Source organism: Melopsittacus undulatus, chromosome 9, assembly GCF_012275295.1.
Source record: "Melopsittacus undulatus isolate bMelUnd1 chromosome 9, bMelUnd1.mat.Z, whole genome shotgun sequence".
NCBI classification, from domain to species: Eukaryota; Metazoa; Chordata; class Aves; order Psittaciformes; family Psittaculidae; genus Melopsittacus; species Melopsittacus undulatus.
In genome coordinates, this window is record NC_047535.1 from 8,596,360 (window position 1) to 8,617,842 (window position 21,483).

General features: G+C 40.7%; 1 protein-coding gene across 1 annotated transcript in view; it reads left to right on the forward strand.

The window, feature by feature from the left end:
• ARNT2 (aryl hydrocarbon receptor nuclear translocator 2) overlaps positions 1-21,483 on the forward strand; it is a 104,209-nt gene that overhangs the window by 40,044 nt on the left and 42,682 nt on the right. Inside the window, exons 5-6 of the mRNA XM_034066267.1 lie at positions 38-251; positions 20,739-20,841. Coding sequence (XP_033922158.1) covers positions 38-251; positions 20,739-20,841 — 317 coding nt within the window. The remainder of the gene's footprint in view (positions 1-37; positions 252-20,738; positions 20,842-21,483) is intronic.

Here is a 21,483-nt window from a genome sequence, read left to right on the forward strand (position 1 = left end):
TCTTGCTGGCATTCTAATCAAATCCTTTCTTTGGAAGGAACTGAAACATCTTATCCTGGAGGCTGCAGATGGGTTCCTGTTTGTAGTTGCAGCTGAGACGGGAAGAGTGATCTATGTATCAGATTCTGTGACTCCTGTGCTGAACCAGCCACAGTCTGAATGGTTTGGCAGTACGTTGTACGAACAGGTTCATCCAGATGACGTGGAAAAGCTGCGAGAGCAACTATGTACATCTGAAAACTCTATGACAGGTCAGATATATCTGATGTGTAGTTCTGTGTGATGGATCTCTGCAGAGTTTTTGTGATGTTCAAAATGATGGGTTTAAAAAACTGGTAAAAATGAAATTCAGCAAGGTTACACTGCATTTTCATGCAGGCAGTGCAATAATAGAAGTCTTTTGCATGGCTATATTTTGCGTCCTATTGTTTGACTTCAGTCAAACCACCTTCACGTAGCTCTGCATTCAAACTCCTGGGTTGGGTAGGTTTGGAATCTGGATTGTTTTCAGGCTTGGCCTGGAAATCTAGATTGTTTTCCTTTTGTCCTCAATGAACTTGTGACTTCTTTACAAATATGTGTTTCTTTAGGGCAGTGTTTATTTTGAAGGCAAATATCATACTTTAGACTTTCCCATTTTCATAAAAATTCCTTGTGGTTTGCTAACGGGAATCCTGGGGGAAAAAAATCTAGTGTCTGGCAGCTGAAAATGTGGATTTTAAACAGGAGGCTTGATCCTGTAGCAGTGGTACAAGTTAGCTGTAAGTTGACTACCTATCATTTCACACATAAAACTAAACCATATTTCTGTGTTCAGTACAACTCTGGCTTTTACAGTTGTTCAGCCTCAAAGCTGACGGTAGGAAACTACCCTTGTCTTTAATAGGATACATGTGTGTTAGAGCTATGAGAATTAGCTAAATCCTGTTTTAACTCAAACTTGGAAAGGAGAAAACCCAACTTCTCTTTTTATTCTTCCACACAGTATGTTTATAACTAAAGGGAAAAAAAAGCTGGGGGAAAATATAACAAAGTCCTGATCCATGCAAAAATCACATAATTCCTTCTTGCTTTAATAGTTCATAATTCTGACCTGGTTCGCTGGAAGTTTTGTTATGTTTCATAACTCAAAAGACAGTGATCCAGTTTTGAGTGAACCTGCACACTGTTTACAGCTTCCATGTCAAAACAGTGCCAAATTCATGATTTCCTGTGGTTTAAATGTGATGTGGTTTTGGCAGAGCTTTCGTATATTCAAATTGGAAACTCAAAGCAAAATTCTGTGGTGAAAATCCAGATGGATTGAAACCAAGTGAACAGTTAGGGGAACCTGTGCAGAGCAAAACAGCTGAGTTTCATACCACGAGACTTGCAAAAGAGCACAATATCTGGTTTTAGTATGTAGCATGTAATACATTCTAATGTATATACCATCTTCCTCCAAGTAGCCTCAGTGAACAGTCATGTTTTGACTTCCAAATGTACTCAGTTATGGTGCTTAACCTGCTCAAACTAGAGCAGGAGTAGACAATACAGAGCACTTTTTTAAAAAACAACTCTGTGTTTTTTTTCAGCTTTAACTGTGTGTTTTTCTTTTACACTGAATTCATCTGTAGCCAGTGGAAAGAGAAGTTTAAATAATAGTATTTATAATGCTAAATTTTTTCACTGCCTGAGTCTTTTGGAGTTGTCAGATTTACACAGAAAGTCTGTACCTCTGCTGTATGTGGGCAGCTGAATGTTTTTCCAGCCTGTTTAGAGCCAGGGTAGCCTGCTTAGCTGCTACACCTTAAGGTTCGGAGGGAGGCTGGATGTAGAAAGGTACTTTTAAGGGGCTGGAGAGTGTGTGCTTGGAACAACTGTTCCAAGCAATTACAAGTAAGAACAGTGTGTAATTGCTCCTAACTATATGGAGAACATTGTGCGAATTTTCCTTTACAGAGTTGGTATGGTTAATATACAGTGCCATTTTTTGGCCAGCTGAACATCTCACAAGCTATAAACCAAATAAGTCTGCTTCTGAATCAATCATAGACATAGTTGTATGTACATCATCTCTCATCAGATCATCATAGAACAGATTTTTAAGAGGTCTACTGCAGTTTTCCAGCTTTTAAATAAATGTAGTGTAAAGCAAGTGGCATCGTAATATAGGTCCTAGTTTTTGAAGTTTTGGTTTAGAGCTCATAGAATGATAGAATCATTTAGGTTGGAAAAGACCTTTAAGGTTATCAAGTCTAACAGTTAACCCAACACTGCCAAGTCCAGCACTAAACTATGTCCTTAAGTGCCACATGATGTGACCGGTGAAGTACATTTAGTATACTAGTAATTTTGTCAGTCTATAGAGCATAGAATCACAGAATAGTTAGGGTTGGAAAGGACCTCAAGATCATCTAGTTCCAACCCCCCTGCCATGGGCAGGGACACCCCACACTAAACCATATCACCCAAGGCTTCATCCAGCCTCGTCTTGAACACCGCCAGGGATGGAGCATTCACAACCTCCCTGGGCAACCCATTCCAGTGCCTCACCACCCTAACAGTAAAGAATTTCTTCCTTATATCCAATCTAAACTTCCCCTTCCCCTGTTTAAGTTTCAGCCAGGTACCCCTTGTCTTATCACTACAGTCCCCAATGAACAGTCCATCCCCCAGCATCCCTTTCAGATACTGGAAGGCTGCTTTGAGGTCTCCACGCAGCCTTCTCTTCTCCAGGCTGAACAGTCCCAACTTTCTCAGCCTGTCTTTGTATGGCAGGTGCTCCAGTCCCCTGATCATCCTCGTGGCCTCCTCTGGACTTGTTCCAACAGTTCCATGTCCTTTTATGTTGAGGACACCAGAACTGCACACAATACTCCAAGTGAGGTCTCAGGAGAGCAGAGTAGAGGGACAGGATCACCTCCTTCAACCTGCTGGTCACGCTTCTTTTGATGCAGCCCAGGATACGCTTGGCTTTCTGGGCTGCAAGCACACACTGAAGCCAGCTCATGTTCATTTTCTCATTGACCAACACCCCGAAGTCCCTTTCTGCAGGGCTGCTCTGAATCTCTTCTCTGCCCAACCTGTAGCTGTGTCTGGGATTGCTTCAACCCAGGTGTAGGACCTTGCACTTGTCATGGCTAAACTTCATAAGGTTGGCATCAGCCCACCTCACAAGCGTGTTGAGGTCCCTCTGGATGGCATTCCTTCCCTCCAGCATATCAACTGAACCACACAGCTTGGTGTCATCAGCAAACTTGCTGAGGGCACACTCAATTCTATTGTCCGTGTCACCGACAAAGATGTTGAACAAGACCAGTCCCAACACTGATCCCTGAGGGACACCACTTGTTACTGGTCTCCAGCTGGATGTTGAGCCATTGACCACAACTCTTTGCATGCCGCCATCCAGCCAGTTCTTTATCCACCAAGTTGTCCACCTATCAAATTGATGTCTCTCCAGTTTAGAGACAAGGATGTGGGACAGTGTTAAGTGCTTTGCACGAGTCCAGGTAGATCCTATCAACTCTTCTACCCCTGTCCATCAGTTCTGTAGCCCCATCATAGAAGGCCACGAAATTGGTCAGGAGGATTTCCTCCTAGTGAAGCCATGCTGACTGTCACCAAGCACCTTGTTGTTTTTCATGTGCCCTAGCATGCCTTCCAGGAGAATCTGCTCCCAGATTTTGCCAGGCACAGAGGTGAGACTGACTGGTCTGTAATTCCCAGGGTCATCCATTTTCCCCTTCTTGAAAATGGGGGTTATATTTCCCTTTTTCCAGTTGTCAGGATTTTTCAAATATGATGGCCAGTGGCTTTGCAACTTCATTCGCCAGCTCCTTCAGGACCCGGGGATGGATTTCATCAGGTCCCATGGACTTGTGTACATTCAGGTTCTTAAGATGGTCTCAAACCAGATCCTCTCCTACAGTGGGCTCAAGGTCTTCATTCTCACAGTCCCTGCGTCTGCCTTCCAAGACTTGGGTGATGCGGTCAGAGCATTTGCCAGTGAAAACTTAGGCAAAGAAGTTGTTAAGAACCTCAGCTTTCTCCAAATCCAGGATAGCCAATTCTCCTGATAGCTTCCATAGGGTGCCTGCGTTGTCTCTAATCTGTCTTTTATTCACTACATACTTATAGAATCCCTACCTGTTAATCTTTCACATCCCTAGCCAAGTTTAATTCTGACTGGGCCTTAGCTTTTCTAACCTGGTCCCTAGCTTCCTGGACAACATCCCTATATTCTTCCCAGGCTACCTGTCCTTGCTTCCACCTTTTATAAGCCTCTTTTTTTCCTTTGAATTTTCCTCAGCAGCTCCTTAATCATCCCAGGAGGTCTCCTGGCCCTCCTGAAACATAGATAAATGTAGCATGTAGATAAAACAGAAAACTCTAGATTTGTTGTATTAAACTTGCATTTCCTTGACCCTGTAAAGTATCATTAAATAAGAGAAGTAGTCTTCTATAAGGACTTGTCAGTCAAGTGTCAGTGTGCTTATAAACAACATGCAGCAAGCAGCATCTTGCTCCTTTGAGATACCTTTTTGGGACCAAGGTGATTTTAGATTCTGTTCAACTAGTTACACTTTCCTTCTTGTAACACAAGCCATATTGAGAGTAGCAGCTTTGTAACAGGTAGGAATGAAATTGAATATTGCAATGAATATAAATATGGATGCCTTAGTGATGTTTTAAAAAGTCAAGTAGGCAGATGCACTTCATTAAGTCAGTGTTTATCAAGCCATTTGGGCAGCCCCCAAGTCTCTCTTGGCTTCTTGGCTTTCCAGAGTTATGTCTCGTGCAGAACAAAGGGCAATACAGAGCTTGAAAGAGATGCAAACTGCAAGCCAGTGAGCTGTGTTTGATATTGACGCTCACTGCAGGCTCCAGGAAAAGCCTCATCTCTTAGTGACCTCTGACTGTTGAGGTAGGATCTGCCTGTGGAAGAGAATTGCAGGTGAAAGTGTAATGGTCTGTTGCAATTTTTAATTTTGCTCTCTTCCTCATCTTCTCAGGGTACATTTTCTCAACACTGTAGCCTCCTCTTTCAGCCCTTGAACTGGGGAAGCAATGACAAAGGAGAAACTTCACTTGCTTTGCGTTAGATCAGAGCAACATCTTTTGGTTATATTTGCTTGTCCTGTTACAAGCACTCATCATTAGTGCTGCATTGCTGGGGTTTTCCCAGCACCTCTTAGCAATCCAGCTACCCAGGAAGCTGCTCCAGACCCTGAGGATTTGGGAGGCTGCCACTGCCAAAGGGGCGCGACAGAGAACAAGCTGGCAGAGAAAGCAGGCTCCCTCTCACATTTCTGCCCCCAGGAATAAGACTGGAGTGGAGCTGTGGTTGCATGAGCATTTCTTTGGCAGTCACACCAGCTTATGCAATCATCACCTCATCTCACCCTCTCCTCATTTGGCATTTATGTGGTACTACAATGAGTCACATCAAGGGGGCTGACCCAGCCAAAAGCTATGCTAAGTAAAAGGAACCTTGGGTTTGGTAGAGACAGCTCTTTGGCCCACCTTGTCATAGGATTGCTTAAACTCTTGTGGTAGCACCACAGAGAAGCAGGGAGTGAATATTTAAGAGTAAGGAGAAGACAGGACTTAGGAGCAGTAAAATATATACCAAACTGAAGTGGCTGTTTGGGGAGTTAATTGCTTGCTCTATTTTTAACTTCTAGGATATGGGGAAGGATGGATAGTTCATATTCCATTTTATATCCTCAGAGATTTCATTCCCTAGAAATGGAACAATTGTCTGCTTGTTTATTATGCATTAATTGCTAACACATTGTAGCAACAGGAAAGCTGAACTGTGAAGTATATGTATGGTTTGAAATGTTCTGGAAAAGACAGCAGCTGAGACTTGAGAGAAACAAATAGTACTCCCAAGAAGTCTTGACATGTATCATAGGCATGAATAACCAGAATGGGGCTAATACTGAGAATAGGAATTTATTTTTTTTTCTTTGTTGCTGGAAATCTGCAGATGAGAAAACAACCTCAAATATGGATGAAGACCACATCCACATCCCACAGTAGGATCCATTAGCAAAGGCTTATTTGCCCTTAGGATGCACTAATGAAACCTGATGGATGTTGGGTTCAGATGCAGGTTCAGGGCTGGAAGGTGTGAAGGGCTGAATAACGCATAGCGTGGTAGAATCCTAAAGCAGCTGCAGACAACAAATCTCTAATGGTACAGAGAATGGGCAGGACTTAGATTTAAGTGCAAAGAAAAACAGCTTTTGAAGAACACCTCCACTAGATTTACTTCCCAAAAAATGACTGAACAAGTACTGGAGTAAACTGTCCTTCCATTAAAATACAGTGTTTGAGAACACTTAGTGAGCAGTTCATGAAAGAGTAGAATGAGGAATATAGGTACCTCTGTATGGTTGCTTGGAAATATTCCAGTGATTCCATGATGTGTCTCAGATACACTTGTCAAGGCTGTGAAGTCCCTGTTCCTGCAGCCAGCATCTCCAGTTGGTGCAAATGGGAAACACCCAAGTTTATTATATTAATTTCTGAGCTCTGATTGGCACAGCACATAGTAATCCAGCTATAATGTCTCCCTTCAGCCTCACTCTCTCTAGCTTAGGTGAGGCAGCAAGCAGCATATGCAATCCCATCCGTGGCACAAAGCTACCTCAGGACATTGAGGTTCAGAAGGAGACCTTGCAAACTGTTTTAGCTGAGCAGTTAAGGAATACTGAAACTGTGAATCTGTGACTGCAAGAAAATGATGAGAACCAGAACCTTTACTGCTTTCAGTTTCAAGTGATTTAAAAATTACTTAAGTCAATTTACTTGCTAACTGAAAAGATTAATTGAGGTTACTTCTGGACAGAACTTGTATGCCAAGTTTAATCTTGGCATGATATTTTATTGCTGTATTTTGTAAGTACAAAAAAGTAGAGCTTTATGATGGAAATGGTGACCAACCACAGCACAAGTTCAGCTGATAGATACTTTTTTTTAAAGAAAAGACCTTTGTGTGACAGTTCTCTGTGGCTTGTGAATATTATGAAAACATCATTCCATGTTATATAAGCAGACAGCTGGATTGGGGAACGTGTCTCAGGGAAACGTCAAATACTGCATAGTCTTGCAGTGATGGTTTCACCATATGCAGTTTTCTGTCCAACAGCAAAGCTTTGTTACCAAGTACAGGTTGTAGAAACAGCCACAAAATCCATATATTTTCTGTAAAAATGAGAAAAATTATATGCAACTTCACAGACGGGAAGTGCTCAACAAATGGTAAATAACCATGTGAAAGAAGATTAGGAATAACGTCTCTCCACAACAGATACTCGTCTTGAAAATCAGCACAAGATTTCTTTTTGTGTTGTGAGCTCTCTCATAATTCCATGTCAGTTTTCCAAATCTAAATTGTGCATGATTTTTCTTAAAAGAGAGGAGGTTCTTCTCATACAGCCAATGAGCCACAGGAGTGCAAATGATCAATTTTCAACTCTTCCTTCAGTGAATGATTTAGGACTCCAACTGATGTGAAGAAGAGCTGGATGAGACTGCAGTTTGGCTTCATGAGCAAAATCCTCTGAAGAAATTCAAAGACTAACTTGAAGCATGAGCAGAAACTCAATCCTGGCAAATATAATCCTGTTATGCCTTAAAATCAACATCAGTAACTGTAAAACTTGTGTCTAATGAAAAAGTATTATGTTATCAAAACAATTAATGCGATAACTTCTGCACTGTATTAGCAAACCAGGGAGGTTCTCCTCATCCACTTAGAAGTTGTATCAGCCTATTTGTAAGAAAAAAAAAAAGAAGGGGAGGGGAAAAAAATGTCTGTTTTGGGTACTAGTGCCAAAAATTTTGTATCAAAAATACATTATCAGATGCTCTGTCTTCCTGCATCTTTTGTAGAAATTAAGATACATGCCAAAGATGGATGCTTTTCTACCCAGACTTCTGAACTCTCCTTTTGTTTGGAGAATTGTGTCCTTGCTGAGACAGTTTACAGAACAAGCAGCTGTAGTAAAGCTCCTTTGGGACTTTGTCCTCTAGCCTTCAATTCTGAAGAGCACATTTGTAAGAGGCTTTATGCATTGGAAAGGTACTCTGCGTGTAAAGAGCTGTTTTAACTGACAGCGCTTGATTTCTTTATTTATTTACTCCTGTTTGTGAATTCTTTTAAGTACATGAACCCTAAAGAACTATCTGTCTCTGAAACGTGCCCAACGCAGCAGCTTAGTAAGACAGAGTACAGAGAATTAAAACCAGATCTCAGTATTTTAGATTTTAACATCTTAGCACAGAATGATTTGCCTAGTAGGGCTCTTAGCCTCTAGGCAGGTAAGAATGTGTTGTATAACTTTTTGTTTATAGAAAGTGTATGGCTACTTGTGCTTTTCATGCTAGGATGAAACAGTGGTTCATCATCTGTTTTCACTGAACGTCCAAACTAGCATAAAGATGAGCAGGCACCCAGTAAACAACACACAGCAAAACTGTGAGGATGGGGAGGAGAGGAAATTTTCATATACATAATATGAGATGTCCTGAAATCTTTTATGTCTCTGCAGGACTGTCTGAAAATTTGTTTTATGGGATTTTCCACCCATGCACACACGCATACCCACACACACCCCTCTTTATTCCTCAGGAGGGTGGAGGCTGGAGACAGCTGTGCCAGGATTGTTGCACCTGCAATGGAAGGGAACAGAGATGTTATTGAAAACAAGCTTTGACACTGAGGTTGCCCTGAAAAAGAGGGGACAATTCTGTAAATGTGCTGCCATGTATAGAATATATATGAGTGATTCATGTCAACGGAGCATTTCAAATTTCTGTCTGGTTTTACTATAGAAAAATCAATTTTTTTTGCAAGGTATCTTTTCCTATTTTAAGTGTGAAATTTTGGAAGAGATTTGTCTTGTTGCTGACAATTACCAAATCGCCATGTGATACCTGTTTTTCATCAATGTTTCGTTGTACTATGGCATTGCGGTAAGCAAAGGGGATGTTTGAAGTGTAAGACTTCCTGTACACACCAGCCCCATTGCCGTGCCATTGTTCCAGAGAAAAAAAATCTGCCTGTGTTTTTGTGGACTCATAACAGACAGACAACCTTTGCACTTAATCGGTGCCAAGCATAGGAATTATGTTTTTTTCAGCTTTAGGCTGTTCAGTTTGTGGGGTTTTTATGTGTAGGATGAAAGAAGTGAATGTTCTGCTTCCTCTAGCCCCATTCTGTTTGCAAGCAAATGAATTAGTGCAGTAGATGCTTAGGAGCAAGAAGCAAGGAAGCTGTGCCTGTATGTCACCTCTGTCTTGGCTTAGAAGTGATGCCCAAAGCCTCCATGTTTTCAGTTTCTCTTATGTCATCAGCTGGTTTGATCAAGCACAGTTTGCCAACTTCATGTGACAAAATAGAAAACTTAAGTGGGTGAGTGAGAGCCATCTGAGTTTGATGTGCTGGGCTCTCAGGAAGGAAAAATTTCTGTGCATTAAATGACACATATGAGACTTAATGTTTCCTTTGCAAGTGGATCGCCATGTTTTTCAATTGAAGTGAATGAAACAAACCATTCCTTTAGTTGTGGCTGTGTGACCAGTGACTGTGGTCCCATGACCTTACAGGGGTGATGCAGAGGGTAGAACCTGGCTTTTTGTTTTGTACCTGTAAGGAAGAGGCCCTTAAAGCCTTGGAGCACCATTCCTGCCCTTTGACACACTGGAGAATATCACGAAAATAAAAAAAACCCAGTCTGCTCTCAAAAAATAAGTACTTCCAAATGATCATACTTTAAATGTATGGTATATTTAATCTCTCTAACTGATTCCAAGAAAATTTTGTTTTGCTTTGGTCTCTAGGGCTGTTTTTTTGGGGAAAAAAGTTCCCTGTGTTGGGATAAGCCCAACTCCTACACAGGCACACTGAGCCAGTGGTCTGTCTTCCCACTGCTGAGACAGTCCATTTGGGTAGGTAGTACTGGAAGGAAAACTAGTGATAATAAGTTGCATTTTTGTAATTATAATGGTATTTTAAAAAGGTCAGTACATGTTTTTACCAAAATAAGGAAGCAATTTTAGCTTAGTACTTTGACAAACACTTATTACACCTGGTTAATGTAGGGAATGCTTTTAGGGTGAATTTTCAAGTGCTTGGGCATGCACGTGCAAGTGGATTTTGTGGTTGTTATTTCTCTTCAGTCCTCACCTAGAGTTTTCTCACTTGGAAACTGCCATATACTTCGGTCTGTTATCACAGATGTTTGACTGGATCGTTTTCAGTTGCTGTTTCAAGTGTGGTGGGATTTTTTTGACGTTCAATACTTATTCAACCTGCTGTGTTTTGTTAAACATGGTGACATAGTGAAATATATGGAGTGCAGTGATTTTCTTGATATTTAAAAAATATTAGTTTTTCCACAAATATGTGACCAACTTCTTTGGTTAACACATTGCCAGTAAAGCAGTTTGATCCTGCCTCTTGGAACCTTTGCCACTGGCCCTGCTTGCAACCCTCTGTAAATCTCAGGTGCTTCACTACTTTGATGGGAACTCCACAGATACTGGGAGGGTGTAGTATTAGCCTTAGCATCTGCGCTGTGGAGAACTAGTTTATTTTAAATGAACTAAAAGAGTAACCTGTTAAAACAGCCAGAGAACGTACTTGGGCATTTTGTTCTCCTCCCTCTCTCTTGCTTTTTCTGTGTTTAAATTTAATTCTGTCCCCAGCAAAATATTTCACAAGGTATATTGCAGTCATTGTTTCCTCTAATGGACTGTTCCGTGGTGTGTCACCAGCTCATGTGGAACAGACCACAGCCAAATTTCAGAACCAGATCATAAAAGTATCTACTAATAAAGTGTATATACCAGTTATTTGAGTTTGATAATGAAGTGCAAGTAATACAGAATGCTAGGAGATGAAGCTTTCTTAGCAGAAGTGAAGTGTTTTTCAGTAAATCTTCCTGCTGAGCATTCAAGTGAAATATAAGTTAATTTAAAAGCTACTTACAGCCTTTATGTATTGATTTATTATGCAGTTGTGAATGGTAAAAGAATGAATTACATATTTCAGAGTTATTTTGGATGACTGTCCTGTCATGGAAGTCTCTACTGCTGGTGCTTTGGAGTAACTGTTTCTGGGGTTTTCCATCCTTTTTTTCTAATTACAGAAAGTCTTCTGTCTTTTCAGGAGCTCTTTGAATCTTGGATCACTGGCAGGCCTTAGTATGATCATTTTCCCCAGCTCAGGCTTTCCTTCAGATATATCTGATGATTGTAACAGAAATGCTACCCCAACTGTCTCATGGAACCATGAACTTCATGATGCTCGTCTAGTGACTGATCCTGAAAGTACCTGGGGAGATCAGAAAGTGGCTGAGTCAGGACGTATACAAGCCTATAGCAACGTGAAACTTCTCCTGCTGAAGTTTAAACTTGGACACTGCAAGATTGGAAAAAGAGAGGAGCATTGTCCCACTTTACAGATAGGGAACTGGAAATGGAGATAGATGTCGTTTTATTTATGTCTAGGGAAAGCTTACACATCATGTATGGGCTCCTATAAGCTATTTTATTTAGCATACTGAATGTTTCCCATACATAAGATAACCGTTGTTGAGAGTTCAAAATATATTTAGTCCTTAAAATGTTTTTGGTTTGTGTTATAACTTAACTTTGAACATGTGCTTTGAATTATTTGCTTGGGGTTTTATATCCAGTTTTTCCAGGCCCATCAGCAGAGAGTTGCATGTGATCTGTAACACTATCCCTTCAGATAGTCCCTTAAAATTAACTCAGGAGCAAGGCTCAAAAGCTCACATAGTTTCCTTTTTAATTTAATTAGAATGATGCATATTTGTCGAACACCGTGGAGAATTACACGATGCAGACTGGTTAGTCAAAAATGAAGACAGGCACAGCAGAAATCTTTTGGCCTCATGAGTTTTTATAAGAACAAGTTGTATTAAGCAAACAGCTGTGTAATATGAGGGGGTTCTTATTGAAAAACAAGATGGGGTGAGAAAGCTTTTCAGTTCCCCTTCTGTGGGTGAGTGTCTCCAGTTGGTAAGTAGGGGACAGACAGAGATTTAAAAATAGCTACATTTCAATTGCATTACTTCTATTTTATTTTTATTAACTTTGGTGTTGATTGGATCAACTTTTCATTCTATTGTAAGAATGTCATAACTTGAATCTAACGCTTATACAACGCCTTTTGCAATTAGATGATGTAAACCTTAGCATATTTAGAGAGGTTCAAATAGTCCCCCTGAGAAGCCAGGCTAGTGAGGAGAGTGAGCTTTGATGGTTTGTGTTTATAATCATAGAAGTATAGAATGGTTTGCGTTGAAGATACCTTAAATCTCATCTAGTCCCAAACCTGTGCCATGAGCAGGGACACCTTCCACTAGACCAGGTTGCTACAAGCCACATCCAACCTGGCCTTGAGCACTGCCAGGGGAAGGACAGCCACAGATTCTCTGGGCATCTGGTTCCAGTACCTCACCAGCCTCACAGGGAAGAATATCTTCCTAGTGCCTAATCTAAATCTACCCTCTTTCAATCTAAAGTAATTTCTTTCCTCATTTAGGCTAATTGTTTGCATGAGCTTGGGCCCTCTTTCCAGCTGAATCTCTGCTGCTGGCTGACCACAGGAAAGAGAAATCATTCCTTTGGGCTTCACTGTCCTCATCCTTAAAATAGGAGTAAAGGTGTGGATCTCCTCTGAATGTTGCTTTAATGTCTGCCAACAACAAGTACATGCTTGGAGCCAGTTAATTATTCATTTTGTATATTGATGTATTTGTTTATCAGCATATTAGCGATACTTTGTAATGTAGTGGGGTGTGCGGTTGGGCAGGGATAAGGTGCTGCTTCCTGCTGCATGATAAGGCAAGCACAAGAGAGCAGTGGGGCCCCAGCCTGTGAAAGCTAAAGCAGTCTCATAACATTTGGGTGGAAGATGCTTCCAGCTTTGGAGCAAAAGTGACTGCATTTTATCCCTGCATCCCATAAGCTTCTTGATTGATACATGCAGTATAATGACAGCTGGGAAGCCCTCTGTTGTCCTGGAATTTGTTTCAGGCTTCTTGAGTCTGACTGATTTTACAGCTGTGTTGTATTCTCAAGGGATATTATTATACCAGTGTCCCATGGCTTCATTCTCCTGAAGAAGTGGGCCAGGGAACAAAATCCTATACAAACAGTAACTGTTAGCTTGCTGTACAGCCTTGCTGGTAAGGTTGTAGTCTGCTGTGGGGATATCCTATTGTCTCTGTACAGTCAGATCAGCTGGGAAGCAAAGCTGCGAAGTATGCACAGGGGGACCTTGTTCCCACCCACGGGGCTTCTTCAAAGTCTTGCTGACCCACTCTTTGAAAGATTTGATAGGGTTCTGATTTAATATCAGGGAAGGTTTAGATCACATTAACCACCTCCACATGATCAGGAGGATGTTCCCCCTCATCAGTGTCCTGAGCTGTTGTCTGAAGTTGTGACTATGGTCCATAGAAGCTGTGATACCAGCAAAGGATGACCTGTGCTACTAGACACCTTCCAGTCAGAAACCAGGGGCTCCTGCACCCACAGTCTGCAGAACAGACCTTTTCCACTTCGAGGTCCCTTCCAACCCTTGGGATTCTGTGATTCTGTGAATTAAAACTATAGATACATCGCTAACAGCGCAGCTACAATAGTTATTTTGCATGAATCGAAGTATGAAAGAGGAGAGCCTGCTGCCTGTTATGAGCCCATCTGCTCTGCATCATCATGAACCCTGGCAGCAGTCCCATGTGGCGGTGCTGTGTCTGATGCTGGGGAAGGCAAAAGTGTTGGGAGTGCCAGTGCCTGCACGCTGGGGTTATTTGTCAGTGAGCAGGAGGGTTGGTGAATGAGTTAAGCATCACGAGTTAGCCAGTTTGTTCTTTAAAAACAACCTCATCAGGCTCATTCCTTCTAGAACTGTACATTCTTCATGGTCTTTTGATGTGTTTTAAATGTTAGCTAGAATTGGTGTCCCTTTTTGTCAGAGATTTAAAAGACTGTTAAACGCTCAGCAAGTATGAAGTAGTGGTGTTAAAATAAACAACAGGTTGGCAAACATTGCCTATGAGAGCTGCACTGTAACCTCCAATGTGAGTAAGAAGCCTTCTGTAAAGTCAGTGCTGGTTTTGGGTGCACAGTGTAACTAGTGCCAGTCATGTGGTTCTGCCATTAGTTTATATGCTAAAGCATGGTGTTAAGCCCACCTATGTTTTGAGCATCCAGGCTATTCTTACTGCTCATGCGTTTGCTTTCCCTTCAATGAGGTGCCAGAAAGATGCATTTTTGTGGGTTTTATTAGGATTTTGTTGTTTGGTGCATTTACTCTGCATAGTTCCTGTCCTTGGTGGTGTGATGGCGAAGGGATGCTCTGTTTTTAGAGGATACTTGGATGAGCAGCAGCATATTTGTGTGCAGTTGCTTTTGGTCTCACCAACCCTACTGCAGATACCTTGTCATTATAAATGGGCAGGGACTTGAGCTTTCAGGACAGGGAGTATGCATGTGGTAGATGTGTCTATGCTTTTATGAACATTACCTTTATTTAAATAATAAACCCTAGAATGCTGAGAGAAGAGCTGTGTGACCATGATTATTTTTTATGTGCATATTGTTTTATTTGTATGTTGACAGCTGCTTCTGCTTTGTGTAAATGTGAGTTCCTGGAAGGAGAGCCTTCAAATACTGTGTTTGCTTTGTAGTTTTGGTTCTTCATGTGTTCCTGGATCTTCTGATATTTTAGGGATTTTTTACATTGACAGGGTGGATGTATGTTTGTTGAGCTTACTAGAACTTAAAGCACTTGCTGAGCTGTAGTAAACATGAGATGACAATTGTAAGGATATACATTTTAATGGCTTTTATATTCTTTTAATTGTTGAATTCATGCAGAATAACTGCTTTGCTCTGGTGTGAACTTATGAAGAGTAATGTAATACAAATTGATCAAATTAAGGTTGTTTAATCTTCTTATCGAAGACATGTTGTTTATGTGTTCATAATCCATCCACTGTTTTTAAGAGGAGCTCTGGCAGCTGAATACCTCGGTTGGTATAAAGCTATAGTTGGTGTGTATGAATTAACTGATAAATGAAAAATTAAGAGTTACACTTTGTTTTCTGGAAGTTCATTGTTTATCCAAGCAGTGACCTGTATCTTATATGTGTACAAACTGTTTTAGCTGAGAACACACACCTTTAAGCTGATCTCTGCCACTTATTTCTAAGGACTTAATGTACTAATAGAGGGCATCACCACAGAAAGAGGCCTTTGTTTTCTGGCCCTTCAGTTTGAGGGCCAGCTTACATCTGGAGCTGTGTCCAGAAGCATCAGTGCCTTGACCATCACTTTGCTTTTATTTTTAATTATTTCCTCTTGCTTTCCTGCATCCCTGTCTTGCTTTTTCCGGTTTTTAATAGTAAGATAAAGATGGTTTTAGTTTTCATAAGGATTTTTGGGTGCAGTATTCCTGTGTTCTGTTTGTCTTCCATGAGTATCCTGTGGAGTATTTTTGATGAGCACAAAATCATCTTTTGTTATCTTGTCCAAACCAAACTTAGCTTATCCTTTATTTTATTTTGCCTGGAAAGAAATATGTAGACAAATCTGGGGGCTGAGAATAATTATTAAATACCTCACTTGTTCTTTGTAAGACAAGACACTGTCATATACAGCACAAAGCTTGCTGGGCTCCTAAGGTATTGAGGGCAAGGTGAGGCTCCATATATTGTTTCCTTGTTAGGTCCAAGGTACTGTACAAGGCAGCTGTCCTACTGATGAGTCAGAGGGAAGTAGAAAATTGTATTATGTGCTTTGCCAACAGTATTTTTATGTGCATGAAGCCAAAACAAATTTCTTCAGATCTTTATAAGCAGGCGGTAGTCTTTTGTTGTAAGAGAGGGGTATTTCCATGCTGCAAACTGGATGCGAATACTGTATGATTGTTTCTAGAGACAGTCATTTCAACTTGAACAGAAATTTTTGCAGAAGAATGCCTCTATGTAACAACCCTACTTTCTAATTAGATACTGCACGATTCTTAGGACCTGGAAACCCAGCAGAGAAAGCATTTGTGGTAGAATTAGATGTCGAAGCTTATTTTGATTCTGCCAAAAAAAGAAATAGCAAAGAACTGAATAACAAAGGACAGACTGTGTTTGATTACCAGGCTATAAACCTTAGCATGCAGTGCTTAAACATGGAGGAACAAATTTTCTAGCCGGCTGGTGCTATTGTGTAAAGATGGATTTGAGCCAAACTCCCAGATTTGAAACCCCAGGAACTTCAGTAGGCTGAGACCAATCTTTGGCTTAGGTTCATCTCAAACGTTGCAAGCACAGCAAAGGTATTGAGCATTCACAGTAGCAACCAGAGATTCAAAAGGGGAAGGTTTGTGCATAATCCAGTCACTATTTACACATGCAAGAGGCATATCAGTGCCAATATGAATATTTGTCCCCTTGATCATTTTGTTTGAGAGCATCTTTGAAAACCTGCTGCAGCATAACACAAAGGGAATGTTTCTGGCATGTATCCTAAGTACTTGAATCTGTTACCTACTAATCTCTTTAGGGGGAAGAGCTTTATATGGCTTCTCTAATTTTACATCAGTAATGAATCACTTGCAGACTGTCCTCACCTCGGTGGTCCCCTCTGACAGGCCTTTCTTACAACAACACCTGACATCAGGTTCCTGGGTTGAATTGTGGATTCCTGCTCAAAGGACCACTGGTTTATTACAGGTTTAAGCAATACTGCCTTCTGGATGGGGACTCTAGTTGGTAGATTTCCACACATTATCAATTATACCTAGACCAACCGGAGAGATTTATGTGCTGATTTTAATGAGCGTTGTGCTCATTTATTTGCTTTCTCTTCTGCAGCACAGGAAACTCTGGCTTCCTCTGAGTTGTGCAGCTGCTGGAAATCGTAATAAGACAGCAGTGTTGGTCACAGCAGTGCTATGTTGGAGATACTCATCCTGCACTTGCTGTATCTGAGGGTTGCATCTGTTGCTGGAGGGGGGAAAAGTTTAACATGAAAATGAACTACATGCAATTACCAGTTTATGGGGAAGCTCATAAAGGAATCCAGCTGATGGTGGCACTGGGTTGTTAAAACTGTTCTCCTGAAGAAACTAGAAGAAACATGCACCATTCAGTTAGCAGAAATTGTCAGAGCATCCTAGAATATTTCCTATTCATAAGAATATAATGGCCAAATTTAACATCACATGTACTTTGTATGTGTTTCCTCTGGAGAAACCTAAATGAACATTTATCACCTGCATAGCAGCATAAAGGTGCAGGAATACATAGAGATATGACTTTTTATGTTTCTGTGACAGAGCCATCATCAGAGTATGCCCGCTCCTTGAACTGAGCTGTTTGAATGACACTTGAGTTGTGATTTATGCCAGTTTGCTTGACTGCGATGTGCTTCCTGCTCAGGTCCATCTCGTGAGCAGCTGCAGGGAATTGGAGTTGATACTGAAGCAGGTAGAAGATGATTTTGCAATTCCCTGCTAGCAAAAGCAGGGTGGTGTGGGTCGATTTCCTCCTCAGGGTCCTGGTGTGGAATGGTGAGGAGCCTGGGGAGAAATGTCTATGACTTTTGTCTTGAGACCAGGTGAAACTGTATTGTCACAGCAGAAAGAAGTCACAACAAATAACTGTGGTATCGCTCCAGCTTGTGCTGACTTTCCTGTTTTCCATCTCTCTGCACTTTGTTAGAATTATCTGTAAAATCTAAATGCTGTCAGTCTAGGCCTAGAAATGAATATGGGATTAATAGCAATTAGCATGAAAATAAAAAGGAGTAATCCTGTGTCCAGATTGCCATCATTAAACAGGAGACCTCTCCAAACAGGGAAATCTTTTAGTAGTATGTATGCGATGCTGCGGGCAGACACAGTAACATGCAAGGACTTGGGAATATTGATGCCAATCCTCTTCCAAAGGGTCAAATTTACCTGTGCTGCATGGCCGTGTTGGGTGTATGCAGTTCTCACACTGGGTTGTTCCCCAGTTTACTCTTCATGATATGCTCTAGACATCTGGTGATACCAGTATAACTAACTTAAAAGCTGAGTCTTGGGAGATCCCTCTTATGTCAGGGAGTCAGTACACTAACAGGCTTATTTGAGCTAAATATAAAGCTTTGTCCTTAGGCTATTCACTTGTAATTCTTCCTCTTTCTAATATAATTTGATCATGAGCTTCTAATAATATATGAGAAACAAACTGCTTGTTCTTTACCAAAATCTGCACTGCATTGTTAGAGCTCTAAAAGGTTAACATATGCACGATGGACTATTGAAACAAACTGCTGAGAGCTTTGTTGTAATATCTGTGTACCAAACATTTCTCTGACTTACACTCCCACAGACCCCCTGCAGTGATTTTGTAAGTCAGAGCAAAATTTAGACTGCTACTTCTTATCTGGTACATATTTCTAAGACATTGCCAAACAAAAGGCTGTATTTAAAAACTGACTTTTGTTGTCAGGGGTTTCAGACATGCCAAAGGAACATGTGTCAGCAATTTTAGGCTTAGCTGCCACGTAATTGTGAAGTATTCTTATTTTTAGAGATGCTCCTGGATGATGAAAACTGAAAAATTTCTCTTGGCTGTTGGAGTGCCATTTACTGTCACTGCTTCTTGATTATTTGTGTTACTTCAAGAATTTATACTGGAATGGAAAAAAAGTGCACAGCAAACAGCTTCTCTTTTGTTTACATGACAAAGTCATTGTGTCCAAAGAGAAAAATGCTTTTAATGGCTTTGCATGCTCATACGGACAGCCATTGGATCCTGCATATATATTCTCTCTTTTTTGCTTCATTGTGTATTGCCTTTATCTATGAGTTTGCCTCATCCCTAATGACATTTTGTTTCTCTAAATTGTGTAAGTAGGTCTGAGGATAGGAAAACAGATTGTGGCTTTGGCTATAGAAAATTGCATGGAGACAGACTTTCTGATGCAGGGAAGGGAAGTGTGTGAATCTCATATTCATCCTACATGATAGGGTCAGTGTAAATGAGCTGGGAAATGTGGTGGTATGATTTCTTCCCTGCTCACATCTGAATCATATGTACATAGCCAAGTGATTTGAATAAAAACATCTTTAGGAATTGTTCCCAGGGTTGCTAACTTCTTCACCTTAGAGACACACCTAATGACATCTAACCTTCTGTTGACAAGGGTGGCTTTCCTCCAGAAGTAGTTACCTTGAGGATACCTTAACAATAAGATGCAGCTGCCTAGTTACTTCTCTGAAATACTAATCTTTAAACTGTTTGTAGTGATTTTATTCTCATTCATTGATGGAGCTAAATATTTTCTGTTAAAGTAATTCTGAAGTTATTGTTTGGCAGTAGGATTATTTCAGAATTCAGTTTTTGGACAGAGACTCTTAAGTAAATCTGGTAGAGGAGACTCGGAATGTATTCTGTATGATTTCTTCAAGTATTGTATCTTATGTTGCTGTAAATTTGGCTACTTATATCACAGTAAAGACTTAAGTTTTTTAATAGTTATAGTTATTGAAAGGTACGCACCTTAAACATGTAAGTTTGCTCATGGCTGTGTGTCATCAGCATTGGTGGCTCTCACTTAATTGTCTTTTTCACAGCATTTCTCTTGCTTACTGTCACTTTTGTGGCTGTGTCTAGCCCTGAAGAGTTGTGGATCTGGGCCAGTGGTTCGTTTCTAGTCTGTTGCTAATGTGCAAAATTCTGTAGTCATCTGTTAGCTATTGAGCTGTAGATTCCAAAGTCCATTCTGTTAGTTCTTTGGTGATAAACGATAGGATTGTAGGTGATAACCTGTACTCTGCAATTACTGATCTGAACCTGTCTGTAGTAATCACTGCCTTCGTTTTGTCTCAGGGCAATGGAAAGATTTATCTGAGACCACCTTGCTAACTTTGATTTTTAATAGAGAGCTCCCCAAGCTCAGCACTCCCTCCATACTGTCCTCTCTTGGGATGACTTGGTAGCTGTCATCCCTTTTCAATACTGTGTCTGTGGTGTGAGATTTGAGGTTTGTAGCCATCTTATGCTGATCAGCAGGGCCCAGCCATGGACCCAGATTCATGTTGCTCTGTGGAGAGTCAGATCATCTCACTGATCCTGAAAATTAACTTTAAAAATATGCTGTCATGTCAGTTTTTTTATCACCTCTGAAAAGGTCCCACTACAAGTGCTGTTGTGACATATCCTGTGTCTCATTACCAAGGAGAAATGCTTGGTCTTACGTGTTCCTCACCGTCACTGTAGCTCTGGATGTGTGAGGTGGTGTTATAGCAAGAGCATTCTGGATCACACGAGCACATGGAAAGAGGAGCAGCTGTTAGGGGAATAACTCATGTTGCTTTCTTCATACTTCTGGTAAAGAGTGAAGTGAGCAGATCAAGTTGGAAAGCTATGCTTGCTGTCATTGTCTTTTCTGCCTCCAGGCATTTGACCCGGCTTTGAAAGTTGGTCTTGGGCCAACAAGAAAAGAGCCATCACTGTTGTAACTCAGAGTCAGCTTCACTGAAATCATTAGTTAAGCCAGCACATAAGCAATGTGAGACCAGCATCAGTATTTCTTGTTGGCATTTTTCTGCCTAACTGAACTAATGGCATTTAGCTTATGAACTTATCACTATATTAGTTTTTAGTAAAGGGAATTAAATTTATATACTGAACATCAGTTGCTCTCCATGGCTTTTTTAGGACGAATCCTGGATTTGAAGACTGGAACAGTAAAGAAGGAGGGTCAGCAGTCCTCAATGAGAATGTGCATGGGATCAAGGCGCTCTTTCATTTGCAGGATGAGGTATGCATTTACCTTGTATTCCTGTGGTGGTTTTCGTCCCATCTCAGATTAGATTCAGCCATCTTGTTGCATTATTTGACCTTGAAACTGTAATGACACGCTCCCATTAAGCATTTCCAGAATGTTTGTTTTTGGAACTGTAGTAAAACTGAAACCTTTCTTCCTTTATGATTAATGACAAAATAGCACCAAATTTGTGTGTTACAGTTATTTTTATCAGTGTGTGGTATAGGATGCTTTCCCCAGAGAACTTCATGACAACTTCACCCCTGGAATGTAAGCCATTGTCTCTTCCAATCAAATTATTCAAATCAGTACTTTAGGAACAAGGCTTTCACAAGCCAAATTCTATATTTTTTTTAGCAAACCAATAATATTAAAAGAATCTTGAAAACAAACAGGAATTCAGTTGCAAACTTGCCAGCTATGTAGGAATTAACCTAAGCCTATGAATTAACCAGATGTCAGCTGAGTAATATAATAATAAAATAAATGAGTAATTTTTAGAGGATTTTGTTTTGTAATTTTCTGACTTCTCCTGCATTGCTTGGGCTTCTTGCCTGACCAGAGCTTCTGTGGGCACTTTTGTTATTGTAGTGCTAATGGGATAAAATGCCTGTTGCTATTGCAACAGTTTCTATC